General features: G+C 36.7%; 1 protein-coding gene across 1 annotated transcript in view; it reads right to left on the bottom strand.

Annotated features, from left to right (window-relative positions):
* Positions 1-5,524: 5,524 nt before the first annotated feature.
* CDC40 (cell division cycle 40) overlaps positions 5,525-15,072 on the bottom strand; it is a gene marked incomplete at both ends in the record, with an annotated part of 47,779 nt that continues 38,231 nt past the window's right edge. Inside the window, 5 exons of the mRNA XM_080700613.1 lie at positions 5,525-5,702; positions 6,804-6,948; positions 8,594-8,670; positions 12,916-13,049; positions 13,814-13,929. Of these exons, the coding sequence (XP_080556739.1) occupies positions 5,525-5,702; positions 6,804-6,948; positions 8,594-8,670; positions 12,916-13,049; positions 13,814-13,929 (650 nt within the window). The remainder of the gene's footprint in view (positions 5,703-6,803; positions 6,949-8,593; positions 8,671-12,915; positions 13,050-13,813; positions 13,930-15,072) is intronic.

The raw sequence follows: 15,072 nt of genomic DNA, 5'->3' as shown, positions 1-15,072 counted from the left end.
GCTGGGAGAACTGGGACCCTTGGAAGGCTACAACCTCAATAAAAAAGGGACTTTAAACTTTCAACCCATCAGCACAAGGAAACTCATTCTCTGCTGTATCTCTGAGTGTAAGTTTCTCTTGAGAAAGAAAAGCTTGTCCAAGTTCAATGGTTAAATTTATCTGAATCATGGTTACCAACCATAAGCTAAGAAATTATGATGAACCCCTGGCTCTAGGGGTGAGCCCTCGGTGGGTATGGGGCAAATGCAGAAGCAAAACCGCGCTGAGAGAACTCAAAACAGCCCAGGCTATGAGGGATTTCCTCAGGAAAACAGGAGAGGCACCTAAGATGAGCAGCTCATAAGAAAAATTAAACCTGGTAGGGAAATACATGATCCATCATGAGGTAGTTAACAGACAAAAAACGCTTGTATTTTCAGCCCAAGTGCTGAGATAGTTCCTGAGATAACTGCCTAACAATCTTAAAGAAGGACAATGTGTAACGCAATCCTAGGCCTAAAAGAAACCTTAAGAAAACGTGACACTGTGAAAAAGAACAGGGAGATATAAACAAGTACAAGTAGACCTTCCAGAAAGGGAAATAGTTCCTGATGTGAGAAAAAGAAAACCGTTTCTGATTAAGTGGCAGATAAGACGCAGCTGAAGAACTGTGGCCCAGAAGACAGATCCGAAGAAACTATAAAAACAGCACAGAAAATCACGAACATGTATACCCTTCTAAGAGCTACTTCATGAGTGGTTTCAACCTTAGAATGTTTCAGAAAATGAGGCAGTAAAACTGAATACCTGAGTCATTCTTTATTAAAAAGAAAAAAGTACTGGGACAAAAATGGTAGCCACTAGATACATGGCTATTAAGCATTTAAAATGGGGAATCTTTTATTTTTGGTGCTGAGGATTAAACTCAGGGTCTCCGCCATGCTAAGCATGTGCTCTACTGCTGAGCTCTGCCCATTTCAAATGCTATTTACTTTCGATTAATTTAAAATTTTATATTTGATTCTGTTATTGGAAAAATTTTGTTTGGAACAACTTAGGAGGTAAATCTACTTTGGTATGAAAGATAATATTTTTATGAAAATTTACTGTTTGAATTAAGATGGTCAGTGTAAAATATATACTAGATTTCAAAGACAGCATGAAAAAAGTAAATTATTACTTTTTAAACGCATTGAACTGAAATAAAAACTTAAATATGTTAAATAAAATATACCAATAATATAAATTCACTATTTTTTTAACTGATTATAAGTTAAAATTACATATACGTCCCAAGTATTTCTCTTGGCCAGCACTGTACTAGAACATAAATTTTCAAATGAGTTCTCAGATAGTTCCTAAAATACTATTAAAAAACTAAAATACTATTTAAAAACTCATCTGAAGATAGCTCCTGCAGTTAGAGCAAGCTTTAGACTCAAAGGAGTTATCTTTAATTTACTATCGATAAACATGAAACCCTTCTGGATTCTGGCTGCAAGTTTGACTTCTTTTTGCCTAAGTTTTAGATACAATTGTAGTGCTTAGATTGAGAAAGTTTCCACAATTACTGAATTGCTATGCATATAGAAGGTGCATATATGCACACGTGTGCGCACACACACACGTGTATTCTTTACTAGCTAAATTTTTTTAATGTTTATGTATTCCAAATAGTCTAGGTTTTTATTTTTGTTTATTTTTTTTATGTGGTACTAGGGGTGGAACCCAAGGCTTTTCTACCTCCGGGCTATACTCCCAGACCCATTTTATACTTTATTTGGAAACAGGGTCTCACTGAGTTGTGGAGGGCCTAAGTAGCTGGGGTTCCTGAAAGCCCTTCTACCTCAGGGCTACACTCCCAGACCTATTTTATACTTTTTATTTTTGGAAACAGGGTCTCTTAAGGCTGGCTTCAAACCAGCACAATCCTCCTGTCTCCACCTCCCAAGTGCGGGGTTTACAAGCATGCGCCACCACGCCCGGCTAGTCTAGATTTTTAAATGCTCAAGATAAATTTGAAACTCTGCTTCAGTGGTTCTGATCTTTAGTATAATCTTGCTAAATGATCATTTGGAGGATCTTGCCAAAGTTTTAACTTTAATTTGGGAGGTCTGAATTGGAAACAAGAATTGTGCATTTTTAAAAAGCTTCCCAGGGATTTCGTGTGTGTGTGTGTGTGTGTGTGTGTGTGTGTGTGTGTGTGTGTACATGTATCAGTCGTCTCTACTGATTAGTTTTAATTGCAGTCCTGTTAGTTCATTCAGTTTACCCACTGACCACATAAACATTCCATAACATGAATTTTGAACCAGGTGCTGTGATAGACTGCTTCCTACCACTGGATATTCTCTAGCCCGAGTTCTTGCCTTGTTTATATATTTAGTCAACTTTATGTTCCACTAAGAATAAATGCTGCCATTAAAATTTAATACATCATTGATTTTAACCATAGTCCTATGAGAGATGTCAAAATGTAAAAAAATACACACCTCGGATGAAATGGCATCAGTACTACCAGGTCTCATGCTGAGATGCACTTTCATGGCTGCTGATGGATACCGTGACCTGAAGGCCACTCCACCCTCCCCTGTACCTGAACTGATTCTGGCTCCCCCAACCATCCACTTCTTCCTTCTGAATTCTACATCCCAGGTGATTCTGACACAGATGGCTCAGTCCATGTTGATCTTCAAGGGCAGCCTCCCTGGCTGCTGCTGGTGTTGTGATCTTTATGACTATCACCCAAGGGTTTGATATTTCACTGCTGATTTTTCTTAAACCTTATCATAAACTTGTTAAGGATACCAGCCAGCTCCATAATGTGTCTTTAAGCTGTATGTTTTTTAAAATGAGCTTCTTTGATGCTACTCCCTGTTCTTTATCTTAAAACTGGCTCCTTACTTGAGACAAAATATTCTCAGCTTATGCTTTGGTATTTGAATATTCACTCACTAATCTAAATCTTTCACTAAACTATTAACTTTTTTTTAAATAAAGGTGGTGGTACTCGGGGTGGAACCCATGAACCCTCTAGTACTGAGTTGTACTGCCAGCCCTTTTAATTAATTAATTAATTTATTTTTGTGGTAACTGAGGGTGGAACCCAGGGGCTTTTCTACCTCCAGGCTATACTCCCAGACCTATTTTATACATTATTTGGAAACAGGGTCTCACTAAGTTGTTGAGAGCCTCACTCAGTAGCTGAAGCTGGCTTCGAACCTGTGTGATCCTCCTGTCTCAGTCTCCCAAGCGCTGGGATTACAAGCGTGCGCCACCACGCCTGGCCCTTTTTATTTTTTAGTATGAAATGGAGCCTAAATTGCAGAAGCTGGCCTCTAATTTGTAATCCTCCTGTCTCAGGCTCCCAAGTACTGGGATTAGAAGTGTACACTACCATACGCAGCTAGACCATTACTTTTTATTCTAACTTGTAGAAAGAAAATCTGTCCTGGGTGTGACAAAAAGGTTTCAGTGTGGAAGAGAAGCCAACGCTCATATCAAGTAACATTATGACCTTGAGACTCTTTTTAGATTGGAAAGGAGCCCCACTCGCTGTGCATTCTAACACTGGGTGTGACCATGATTTAAGTGTATCACTAAATGCTCTCCCTTATCATCTAACTCAAATAAACCCATCAATATATCACGTTAATACACCTACTTCTAAAGCATCGTTACTTTCTAGATGACCCATTTATATGCGCAGATGGTTTAATTTGGTGTCTCAACAGCCATGTAAGACAAAAGGAAGTAAACAATAAACATTTCAACAACACTTTCTACAAAAAATGTTTTATTCAAAAATAGGATCTTTCCAAAAAACAGAAAATGTTTATGTACAGTTACTTAGTTTAGAAACAGTCAAAACACAATAAAATAAATCCAGATTTAGAAATTATGATTTGTAATATATACAATATTGGTGCTGGACAATACTTTATGTGATTCTTTTTGTCTCATCACATTTCAAAAATTCACATTTGTCAAACCAGTGGTCAGGACTATAGAAAGATCTTGTCTGAATTCTTTCCTCTTATTTGCCACCCTTCCTGGAAGATGCAGAAATGGCAGCAGATAGGCAGTGTGCTTTTGTGAAAAATATATCTCCTTCACTTTTATTCTTTATTTTCTTCTTTGAAATTTATTTATATATGGCTATAGGGCCTGGTTTTTAGGGAAGCCCTTGAAAGGCAAGGAACAGGAACTGCTATGATAGCACAAGACTCAGAGCTTAATGCTATCAGGTCCAACACGCAACATGATTTTGCTAGGTCAGCACTCTGAGCAGCCATCAAGCAATCGTTTCTAGCATGGTACTGAAGTATTTCAAACCACATTCAAACATCTAATATAGACTTATAATAACACAGGAGAAATGGCTTGTCCAACTACAGTGCTATTAGCACTATATTTAGGAAGCTATCTTGATTTCATCATCTGAAATTTTTAAGCTTTTCCTTTTCTTTCCTTCTCCTTCTTTTTTTGCCCCATGGTGACTACTTCTCAAACTGGGAAAACTCTCACCATCTTCCAGTAGTGTAAATTTTTTCCCCCAAAGACTTAGAAATTTAGTTTTTTTTCTAATCTTAAAAAGTTATATTGTCTGTATTTACTAGACAAAATCAGAAAAAAAAATTAAAAGACAAAAGATACCACATCAAAAAAATACAAGTTGACATATCAGATCCTATCTTCTAGGAGGAGAATTTCAGTAGTAACACTGGTGAAGCAATACCTTAGGTAATCCTGATTTCCTAAGTGTACCCAGGTCCTTAATGACAGTGTACCATTCAAAGCCTTGGCACATTCTCTTGAGTTCCGTCCTTCAGAAATAATGTAATCTCTGCCTACATATAGCCCAATCCTGATCAGGTAGAAAGTCAAGGCAAGAACTCTGGACTAATTTTTATTTTACACTGTTTAATAATTAGAAGAATGCTGCAGTCAAAGAAGTTTATTGATTTACAACTAAAAATATACAACATATGTTATAAAAAAGTGAAACTACTGAACCCCAAAGATTAGAGCTTGACACACTGAAAATAATGGGAATGGGAACTGTGGGTGGTTTCACTCTTTTTTCAGATATATATCTTAAATTATATCATCCCTGGTCTTTACTGCTCCTTTGGTTGAAAAGGTTATGTAGATGGTACCTCTCTGGGTTGTTAATTACATTATTTCCTCTAGGACCCCCAAATCCACTAGGGATTCTATCTTGACCTCAAAGATCTTTTCAGTAATGCCAAACACTGGGATAAACCCAAACCACTTGCCCTGCCAATAATACTCATCAAATAGAAAGTCAACAGTCATTCCTTGTATAAATAACATCTATAAAAAAACAAAGTGAAGTTGTCAATGAAATTATATGAGGCAAATTTACAAAGTTCTTTTTTTTAAACAACAGGTCAACTTGATAAGATCATGTAAAGAAAACATTTATAAATCAAGTTGTCATCCAACACATTTAATAATTAAATAGAGTTAAATATGACGTTGGATCAAAAATGATCCTAGATAGCTTAAGGACTAATCTCATTAATCCCACAATTTAATGAGACCATCCCAACCGCATGTGATGACCTTAGATGTTTCATGAGGATGCCACACTGCACCTATACACACTTTATCATGAGCTTTAAACCGACTGTAGAGTTTTGTGGTCTTCCAGTCCCAAATGTTTAATTTTCCGTTTCCATCTCCTGAAATCACATAACTGCAACAGGAAGAAAACAAATTCAAATTATTCACACACCTTAAACTAATAAAGTGGATAAAGAACAGAGATACATCTTTTCACATTAACATGAAAATAATCAATACAAATATATAATACTCAGAATAATAAGGTAGAACATGACAGTCTATAATTTGAACTTCTACAAAAAAACCTCCACATGGAGCTACCAACCTAAGAGTAAAATATTATTTTTAATTGGGAACACTGGGAGTTCTAGGGCCCACAACTGAAATATCACAACCAGTCCTGGACAGTCAGAAATAGGGTAGAGGAACCAACCTTGCATATAGCCAGTGAATGCATGAAACACACTCTAGCATAGGAATCTCTACCACCTTCCTAATTTTCTTGGCTTCACTAACCTTTGAAAACACTGACGACTAAACCAGAGGTAGGAATCTAAGGCCCAATTACCAGTCTGAATATACAAAGCTTTCTACTTAGATATTTTAACTAAGAATGGGGGAAGAAATGTGAAATCTCACTGTTAGCAAGACTCTAGGTTTTACAAATCCAGTGTGATCTTGAAATATTCAAAAGCTGGATTTCAGTTTTCAGAACAGACAAGCTATAGTACAGCTGTTATCCTCAACAGTGTGATACAGACTTACTCTGGTGTTCTTTCAATCATAACAATGTGGTGATTACAGCACTCCTAGTCTTGCTTAGAAAAGCAAAGAGAAGGCACTGGTGATAGAGACAGGGACTTATTAGGTGGTTAAAGGGCACAGGCCCAAGAAACATAAGGAGATATACTGGAGTAAAACCTAAAGAAAAAAAGTATAATTTTCTTAACTTGTTCTTTTTCATCTGACATTTTAACACATTTTTTTTGAAGATTTAAAGAAGTTTATTAAAAAGATAGAAATACAGAAAATAGTTATAGCCCCATGCCAAAATGGCATGAGGGAGGAGGGTGGCCCAGGCCAAGTCACCACTCTCCCCTGACATTTTAACACATTTTAAAGTTCTCATACCATTACATATGTGAAAGTGATTTGTGTAGCGTTATCTGTACCACAATAGTTTGTTTTATCATCATATCTGAATATGAGAATAGATAAGATTTAACCTTACCTCATATCTGGTGAAAAGTCCACTTGACAAGCATAGCCTGCTACCATATGGCCCTTAAAAATTTTTTTCTTATTCAATCTGAATCTGTTCTGTGCTCCAAAAATTAAGATTTGGTTATCCATTGATTGACATGCCAGCCATTTCCCTGTAAATTCAATAAATAAGACATTTGAGAGAAAGAAAATTTAAAAAATTTAAAAAATCTTTAAATACATTAGCTGTTACTATTATTCTTTTGCTCCCAATTGCTTTATAATACTAGAAAACAAACTTACCACGCCATCAGTAAAGTGTTAAGTGTTGCCGGCAAGAAGTATTTATGTATACAGTAATGTGCTCTACTTCTATAGTCTTAGTATCATTGCATACTCTTCAAATAAGTTTTTTCAAAAAATAAGGAAATACAAAAATTCAATGCTTCGTGTTAACAGAACTAAATTAAAATTTACAAACTAAAATTAATTTGTAGTAACAGACAACAGAGCTATGGAAAGAAAGAGATCTTTCTGTGGTAACTATGAAATAAAGAAAGATCAACTATGGCGAGAAAATCTAGGATGACCAAATAAAACTACACCAAAAAAGGAAGATAAGATTAACACAATTATAGCAATTATTTTTGAAAGAGCATATTGCTTTTATCGTCCTAGGATGATCTACAGCCCCTAGATCCTAAGCTGTAGTATATACCTGCATACTATACACTTGTGAACATAACTAACAAAGGGAATGGTCCCAACACTGGCCTTGCTCAAGGCGGGCACAGTACTTGTAATAGGAAGTTTAAAGACACATGACATGAAACGATGATGAACAGTGACATAATACAGTGATTACCAAAGCAGGACCCAGTTGGGCTGTTGTCGTTATAGGAACGACAAGGGGCTTGACAACTGTCACCGCCGCCTGCGGCAGACGCCCAGGTGGAGGAGCAGACTCTTCTCTGCCTCTTTGTCCTTGTTCTATACTTACAGTAGTTATGAAAGGAAATAGCAACTGCAAAGACAGTGCTCCCTTGGACTGCCTCATCTATGCTGTAATTATTCGAGCACAAATTATCTTGTACTTAAAAAGAAATGGGATACTGACTAGGAAACAGTATTAAATAAATTTATTTTTATATTTTTGCTTGTGAAAATATTATGTAGTAAATTGCTAAGGTATTCTCACTACAGAGCATCAGACCAAAATTTTCTATTACCTTTAAAGAAAAGAGCTTATAAAACGATTTACTAGGCGTGGTGATGCACACTTGTAATCCCAGCACTTGGGAGGATGAGACAGGAGGATCACACAGGTTCGAAGCCAGCCTCAGCTACTTAGTGAGACTCTCAGCAACTTAGTGAGACCCTTTTTCCAAATAAAGTATAAAATAGGTTTGGAAGTATAGCCCAGAGGTAGAAGGCCCCTGGGTTCCATCCCCAGTAACACACACACACACACACACACACACACACACACACACACACACACACTTACTAACCCTGATCCTATTAGAAGAATCATTAAAAAACAACAACAAAAACAACCCCCTAATCATAGTTGGATAGAAATTCTTAGATTCTCAGTAAACATGAGCTGCAAATTGCTTCATTTTTCTTTCAAAGTAAGAGTGGGTAAAGTGATTCAAATATGAAAACCAGTATTTGTACTATAGAAAAGAATTCCTTATACAACTATGACACTGTGACAAACTTCCCTTGGAGGGAATGGTCACAGTTTTTATAAATACAGCAATTACTTTGTGTCTTGGAAGCTCAATCAAGAATACATTCTGTGTAACAACTCACCATTTGGAGACAAAGTCACAGCAGGCATTGAGTGCATACTGGGTTCTGCTATATACTTGAAATCCACAGGGATATCCCTAAAAATTTAAAATAGCATATCAGAACTAGTCATTTAAAAAAGTACCTTCACGGCGGGTGTATTGGTGCACACCTGTAATCCCAGAATTTGGGAGGCGGTTCGTGGACAGCCTCAGCTACTTAGTGAGGCCCTTTGAAACTCAGAGAAAGCCTTTTTCAAAATAAAGAATAAAAAACAGGGCTGGGGGTGTAGCTTGGAGGTAGAATGCCCCTGGGTTACATCCCCAGTACTGCAACAAACAAACAAACAAACAAACAAACAAAACCTTTAGAAGAATTCTCTCTGAAATAAAGGAACAGTATTCAAATAAAAAAATTCCTAAAATTATATATTTATCAAACACTTTCACTAACCTTATTAAAAAAAGAAAAATCATGATACTGAGTTGCTAACTAAAGCTGTTGCTTTATAAATGTTTTCATGAAAAAAAAATTTTTTTTTTTGGTGGTGCTGGGGGTGGAACCCAGAGGATTTCTACCTCCGGGCTATACTCCCAGAAGTATTTTATATTTTATTTGGAAATAGGGTCTCACTAAGTTGCTGAGAGCCTCACTAAGTAGCTGAGGCTGGCTTCGAACCGGTGCGATCCTCCTGTCTCAGCCTCCCAAGCGTGGGGATTACAAGCGTGCGCCGCCACGCCCGGCCTCTTTTTATTTTTTATATTCTCCACAATGAGTTATTTAGTAATTCTAAAAGGAATTTTGATCTTGTTGCTTCTCATGAGACTAGAAATGTTTCTTATGGAGTAATATGTGGGAAACTTAATCTGATCAATAATAGACTATGAAGCAGCAATTTCAATTTCAAAGTATGGCTCAAGTTCCAATACTCTTGATTACTGGATAACAGTAACAATGATTTATTTCATGTAAAAACTTTCTCTGTCAGTTTATCCAACCACTCAGAAGAAGGGAGGATGGTTAGAGAAAACTTCTATCAGGGTCTTGGTAAAAGAAAAAAAAAAATTCAGGTATAACCAGGGGAATAATAACATTTGCTAAATCTTCAGCCCTCATATCCTAATGCTAGGAGGACAACTGACATCCAGAATGACCCAAATTTATCCCCAGTACCGCAAAGATAGAAAATAAGAGGAAAAAAAATTACTGTGATGACCCAAATCTATTAAAAAGGAGCTCCGATTTAAAAAATATTCTTGTTCTTCAGTAATTTTATGCTACGAAAATGCTCTTATAAAACATTAAAAGCATTTTCTAAATTAAATTGACCATAATTCAGATTGTTATTAATCAATGTTTTACTAAACAAAAAAATTCAAATGAATCCTTATTTCAAGGATTCTTGGCAGACTGAAGGATAAAGCAAGAATTGCACTTAAAATCTTCTGTGGACTTCATTATTTTTAGTAAAAATGCCTGGTAGGCATAGTTAAATTTAATAAACAGAACACAACTTTCTAATTAAATATCATAATTCAGTAATAGTAACTTATCTTCAAATAATTTTCAGTTTGGAAATGAATTCATAAAAAAGAACAAAAATCTAAATTTTTGTTTGAAATTTTAGAGATTAAAAAAAGTAGTGTTTTTCAACCTCTGTAAAATTTCCTTTTAAAATATTTTACCAAAATAAATACCTTGGTGAGAAATCATGTCTATGACATTTCATGCATTTAGCTGATTAAAATACCACAGCTGCTGAATACCTAATATAACCTCCAATTCTCCTTCAGAACTACCCAGCAGTCTCGGTTTGGATAGTACTGTTTAAAAAGGCAAGTTCACTCTGTTTGGCTTTCTTATATCAGTATGCTATTCTAAAGGTGTACTCTGTAGGTTAGGGATGTGCGTTTGGTCAACACCACTTGTCTGAGGCTCTAGTGCCTGCATCTTCACTGAGGAGGCGAGGACCCCTTCTGCAATACAAGCTGCAAGTATCACTAATGATTACTCTAAGGAAGCACTCTGAGGAGCCTGAGCTGGTTGTGCTCCCTACTTGCCTTTGTAGAAAGGCTGGGCCTCCTGTCTATTACTTTCTCACCAATGAAACTGGACACAAATTATATTCTCTCCCTTCCATTCCCTTCCTTCTTTTAACCATCCAGTCATATAATCAAACACTCAGGTTTTGGAATTCACTTTGACCAGAGTTTGAATTCTGGCCTTTTCCTGTTCTATTATAACTTTTGGCAAAGCACTTTAACTGTCTTAGTTATATTTATTATCCAATTTTCTATGTAAGAAAACTATCTCATAAGATTGCTTTCACATTAAATCCAAGAATTCATGTAAAATGCTTAGGACAGTAGCTGGCAGGTAGAGAGGGTTCATAAATGTAACCTTAATTACTACAAATAGTGATGACTTCTAACAGTAACAGTTAAATGGAAATCTAAAGGATGCCATCATTTATACCAAAAAGTAGCATGACTATTCGGGAGTATTTCTTAAGATCTGAGGTGGTGGGAACAAAGCTAACATCACTCTTTAATTTTATTGAAGCACTTTGCTGAGCCAGCATTCTACTTTAGAAAACACACAAGGGTTCTTAAGCCCTGTAACCGGTTACATCATTTAAATATCTACCCACTTCTTTTATATCACTCTACTTTTACACATGGAGCTGAAAAATCATCTCAAGGCAGACATATCTGAATGTTTAAGTATAATTAAACTGTTAACAAATATAAAACAAACTATGTATATGCATGTTTAAGAAAGAATATTGTGCAAATGATCTAGGATGGCTTATAGAAAACTTGGCATCCCTATCAGAGTCTCTGTAAGAAACATTTCTAAAGTAAGAGAGATCTTCTTAGAAGGTAGTCTTAAACTGTGGATTAAGGGTGATGCTATGGCACGTATCACGTTTAGTGAACTATAGTTGTGAGTAATGTGCAGATGTGTAGTGATGAAGTTACATTACATCATATTAAATCTTCAGTTTCACAGATTGTCCCAACAATGCTTAGGGCTGGCTCAGCACCCCCAAGGGATTCAGTCTGAGGAGGAAAGCACTGGCTGTGGTTCAAGGCTTTTTCTTAAAGCAAAATAACTTTGAGGGTGGGAAGATACACTTTCTAGTCCTTGCAAGGCTGTAATCATGGCTAAGCTGTGCTTCATAATGGCTATAAAAACAAGCTGAGTTCCAGGCAAACATTCATTTTAACAAAAAGATTATCATGTATTTCTTTGTAACTAAATTATAAAACATGATCTATAGTGCTTAATGAAACTAGCTTTAGTACTTCTTGACTTTAGAAAAATGATTTTTTCTCGAGGAAAGGAAATTAACTAATATATCCTGACTATATTTAATAAGCAAAATATTTGTGTGATGGTGACATGGAGCAACTTTCAGGATTAAATAATCATAAAGCAGGCATTTATAAAATTGAGAGACACATCAGTATTTTCTTTGGGTTTGTTCTAAGGCCAGCATCTTATTTCCAATTCTCACATAAACAATGTAGCCTATACATCTGTGGCCCCTACTGCTTGTCAGTTATTCTGCAAAGATGAATAAGGCATATAATAAAGAATATAAGATAGCATAATACAGTTTCTGTCACCACTATAAGAAAAGCAAGTAAAATAAATATCCCTTGAAAAGATTATCCAAAGTCTGAATCTAATCTGCTTAGATTTTTATTTCTAAATTGTGGTTATTTACTAATTAATTTATTTATTTTGTGGTACAGGGGGTGGAACCCAGGGGCTTTTCTACCTCTGGGCTATCCTCCCAGACCTATTTTATACTTTATTTGGAAACAGGGTCTCACTAATTTGCTGAGAGCCTCACTAAGTAGCTGAGGCTGGCTTCGAACCTGTGCGATCTTCCTGTCTCAGCCTCCCAAGTGCTGAGATTACAAGCATGTGCCACCACGCCCAGCTAATTGTAGGTATTTAAATAGTTCAATCAGTTTGATTTGCAAGCCAGGATCAGAGTTGCAAAAATATTCAATGTTTACATATTACTAGAATTTGTCTTTTGCTACCAATTTTTTAACCTCCCTACTCCGTGTGTGTGTGTGTGTGTGTGTGTGTGTGTGTTACTAAGAACTGAACCAGGTGTGTTGTACCACTGAGCTACATCTCCGACCCCTTTTGAATTTTGAAACAGGGTCTTTATTAAGTGCCCATGCTAGCCTCAAACCTGTGATCCTCCTGTCTCAACCTCCCAAGTACTGGTCTTACAGGAATGTGCCACTGTGCCTGGCTTGGCTACAAAATTTTTAATTGCTTGTTTTATATAAATCAGATTTCTAGTGATAGAAACTCACCATTCCCACACTCTTAGGCTCTTATCATCAGATGTGCTCACAAATCTCCTATTCTCATCAACAAAAACAATGGTGTTGACAGCTCCCAAATGCCGGTCATATTCCTGCACAATTTCTCCACTTCGAATATCCCACTGTACAGCAAAAAAGGGTAAAGATAGAAATGAAGTAGATTTATGAAAATCAACAGACACAATTCTGAAAGCAGAGGTAAAGCTCTCTAGTGTGTGTGTGTGTGTGTGTGTGTGTGTGTGTGTGTGTGTATAATTTTTTTTGTGTGTGTGCAGGTCTGGGGATGGAACCCAGAGGCATTTGACCTCTGAGATACACCTCCTGCCCAATTTTTTACTCTTTATTTTTAAACGGTCTCACTGAGTTGTGGAGGGCCTCACTAGGTAGCTGAGGCTGTCCACGAACTGTGATTTTCTGGTCTCAGCCTCCCAAATGCTGGGATTACAAGCGTGTGCCACCATGCCTGGCTGTAGTATATTTTTATGAAATGACTCTTTTCTACTAAGAATAGAGTACTAGCAGTCTCCCTCAACATTCTGTAATTCTATATTCCATTCCCTGATACAACATAAAGCTCAAAAGCTTAATAAAAATATTGCAAATAAGCCGGGAGTGGTGGTACACGCTTGTAATCCTCGCACTTGAGAGGCTGAGACAGGAGGATCACACAGGTTCGAAGCCAGCCTCAGCTACTTAGTGAGGCTCTCAGCAACTATGTGACACCCTGTTTCCAAATAAACTATAAGATAGGTCTGGGAGTGTAACCTGGAGGTAGAAAAGCCCCTGAGTTCCACCACCAGTAACACACACACACACACACACACACACACACACACACACACACACCAACAACAACAACAACAACAAAATCTGCAAATAAACTTACTTGCACAATCTTTTTATCAGACATCCCAGCCACAAAGAGATTTTGCTTATCTTCATCAGGATTGAATTTGACACAATAGGGTACTTTTCGGTTTGTAAATCTTGATACACATTGTCCTAAAACCAAAGACTCATATTAAGTAAAAAAGATAAATTTGACCACTTAAGGATCACACAGAAGCATTAAGATCTGTGGCTCATTTGCTTAATAAATCTTGAGGAAGGGCAGCTTGTTTGCTTTTAAACTACACTGTGATTTAGGTACCACCAATTATTGAAAAAGTTATGATTTCATTCATAATAATAGAATATTTTGAGCAATAAAAAAGAACAAATCACTGCTGCAAGCCTCATGGGTGAGACTTAGATATTACACAGAATGAAAGAAGGTAGATACAAAAGAGAAAATATGGTATGAAATCTATACTGAATGCTAGAAATGTTCTATCTTGATATTGATGGTAGTTAAATCAAGTTCATAGATATGTTTGTAAAAAGGAGAAAGAAAATCACTCAATATTTATGCACTTTATACTTTTGTTTGTATTTATTTATTTATTTTTGTGGTACTGGGGTTGGAACCCAGGAGTTTCTACCTCCAGGCTATATTCCCACACCTATTTTATATTTTATTTGGAAACAGGGTCTCACTAAGTTGCTGAGAGCCTAATTAAGTAGCTGAGGCTGGCTTCGAACCTGTGCGATCCTCCTGTCTCAGCCTCCCAAGTGCTGGGATTACAAACGTGCTCCACCATGCCTGGCTACTTTGGTTTTCAAAAGAGCATGTATAGTGGAGCCTCTCAGCCTTGGCAACACAGTAGAATTATCTACTATGCAACCTGGACCAAGCGAACAGATCTCTGAGGGTTGGGCCCAGGCATCAGTAATTCTGAAGCTCTTCAGATGATTACAATGTGAGGCCAAGATTGAGAGGCACTGCCAGAGAGATGAAGAATATGGGCTTCAGCAGGAGAGAAACCTTGGTTTACTAGCACCCAACTCTGCCACTTCCTAGCCATGTGACCCCGGGAGTTACCTATAAGCCTCAGTTTCCTCATCTATAATGTAATACTAAAACATACCTCACAGGGATATATTAAGGTTACACGGTATACTGCATATAAATGCTGAGCATAATGCTTAGTAAATATTTGCTATTAATATCACTCTTAAAACTCAGATGATTTTTCTAATATGATTAATTTATACTAGTCACAAAATATCAATGCAGTCAATATGGCTGTGGATATATAAAGCCAA

This window comes from Muscardinus avellanarius, assembly GCF_963383645.1.
Source record: "Muscardinus avellanarius genome assembly, chromosome: 8".
Taxonomy (NCBI): Eukaryota; Metazoa; Chordata; class Mammalia; order Rodentia; family Gliridae; genus Muscardinus; species Muscardinus avellanarius.
The sequence above is the reverse complement of the archived record's forward strand: the minus strand, read 5'-3'. Positions and strand labels throughout refer to the sequence as shown.